The 2,008-nt window shown below is 34.6% G+C and overlaps 1 protein-coding gene across 1 annotated transcript; it reads right to left on the bottom strand.

Moving 5' to 3' along the window:
* Positions 1 to 587: 587 nt before the first annotated feature.
* On the bottom strand, positions 588 to 1,584 carry LOC115980620 (late histone H2B.L4-like). Its single transcript, XM_031102875.1, has one exon. The coding sequence runs from the start codon at positions 1,441 to 1,443 to the stop codon at positions 868 to 870; it is 576 nt and encodes a 191-aa protein (XP_030958735.1). The 5' UTR covers positions 1,444 to 1,584; the 3' UTR covers positions 588 to 867.
* Positions 1,585 to 2,008: the final 424 nt, after the last annotated feature.

Raw genomic sequence — 2,008 nt, 5'->3', positions numbered from 1 at the left:
ATTTTTTTTTTTTTTTGATAACAATCCATATGGACTCTTGGTAACCCATAAATGAAGGAAATGCTAACCCTAATCACCAGTATTTGTCTTTGGAAATTTTTTTTCTAATGAACCTATAATGATAATCTATGGAATTGCCTCCTTTTTAGTGACTGCTAAGGTTTCTTATCCGGATCCGCCAATGAGAATGACAAAAGATCTATCATAATTATTTACGATATTCTGGGTTAGATTGAGCATTACGCTTTGAATTTTATCATATCATTTGAATTATTTCTACGCAAAGAAACCTCAAGTTTGTTTCATTTTGAAGTTCCTTCCAAGTTTTTATCTTATATGAATTAACATTCTGCAAGGCATGTGACCATGTGTGTGAGAGAGAGAGAGAGGGAGGGACAAGCGGCTCTAACATACGTACCTCTTATTGTACTCAATAGTCCCTTCCTTTACTCTCTTGTTATAGATCTGAGGCATGACCCTAAGGCCCTGACTTTGTTTTTAACTACCACCAAAATAAATTAATTCAGATAGTGACAAACTGAAAATGAAGTGAAGGAAAGTTCCTACTGACAAAGTAAAAATCTTCATAATAAAATCCAGCATAACATAAAAGATACAAATAGATATAGTATACAATCTATCAAGGATTCAAGGGTCCCTCTTACACCACCTTGAAGTACTACAAATTAGAAACAGAGAATGGCACCAAAATCCCCACAACTTAACCATAATTTTAACAAAAAAGACACGAACTAAATAAAACCAACTCCAAATAGTCCATCCATGATCTACCACAACAAAAGAACAGACGCAACAAAAAACAAACCTAGAGACAAGACAAGAACTGATTAATCAGACACCAACAGGCTAAGACTTCGTATTGTTGTTGGATATATAGGTAGTCACAGCCTTGGTCCCCTCAGAATTGGCATGTTTCCCAAGCTCTCCAGGCAATACCAATCTCACTGCCCCTTGAATCTCTCTCGACGACAATGTGATTCGCCCCGTGTACTTAGACAGCTTCGCTGCCTCGCTTGCAAGCCTCTCGAACATGTCGTTCATCAGATTATCGAAAATAGTCATTGCCTTAGACGATATTCCCATTCCTGGATGAACCTGCTTCAATACCATAAGCACGTACCTCTTATACCCTTCTCCACTTCTCTTCCTCTTCCTTATCTTCTTCTCATTGGTGGGCTTCTCTTTATCTTTCTCTTTCACTGATTGGTTTTCTTGTTCTGATTTGTCTTCAACAGCAATTGTTCTTGGAGTCTCTTGGGCTGAAAGTGTAACCCCTTCTTTTTTCTTACCTTTGTCTCCTTGAGTTGGCCTTTGGACGCTTTGAATTTGAACCACTTCGACTTGCACAATTTCTTTTTTCATAACTTTTCTGGTGGCCTTCACCGCAGTGCTTACCACCTTAGGCGAACGCTTTGGAGCCATGTTTTTTTAATCCGATCACTACGATTATCCTTCTACTTTCTACTATGTTCTCTCTGGCTTTTTCCCTCTGAAAACAATGATTTGAAAACTACAAGTGGAGGAGGTTATGGTTTCCTATACTACCATTTATCTATACTACTATTTAAGAACTTTCATAATTTTTTTTTTCTAAAATATTCCTACACCTTTAGGTTTAAATAGAGACAAAACTAAATGATAGTCCAGTAAAAATAATGTCTATCTTGCACTAAAATATTGCCTACAAAATAGGAACACTTTTCCACTAACCCACTTCTTCAAAATAACTATACATTTATTATTATTTTATTTAAATAGAAAAATAAGTTAAACACTCATCTTGGAAAAAAACCGCCCATGTTTATCTGCAAAAACAAAACTAAATTAAAAAAAAAAAACCTAAACTAAATAGATAGATACTTTTTTTTTTTTAAGTAGATACATCTTTAATTCTTACTAAAAAATTGCCTACAAAATAGGACTACTCTTCTGATGATTTTCAAATTGCTCTTTATTTTTTTTTATTTTTTATTTTTTGTAAAAGTTA

Source organism: Quercus lobata, chromosome 1, assembly GCF_001633185.2.
Source record: "Quercus lobata isolate SW786 chromosome 1, ValleyOak3.0 Primary Assembly, whole genome shotgun sequence".
Taxonomy (NCBI): Eukaryota; Viridiplantae; Streptophyta; class Magnoliopsida; order Fagales; family Fagaceae; genus Quercus; species Quercus lobata.
The sequence above is the reverse complement of the archived record's forward strand: the minus strand, read 5'-3'. Positions and strand labels throughout refer to the sequence as shown.

Excerpts from the sequence above, each read along its gene's own strand:
- LOC115980620 (XM_031102875.1), bottom strand. The coding sequence starts at position 1,443 with ATGGCTCCAAAGCGTTCGCCTAAGGTGGTAAGCACTGCGGTGAAGGCC.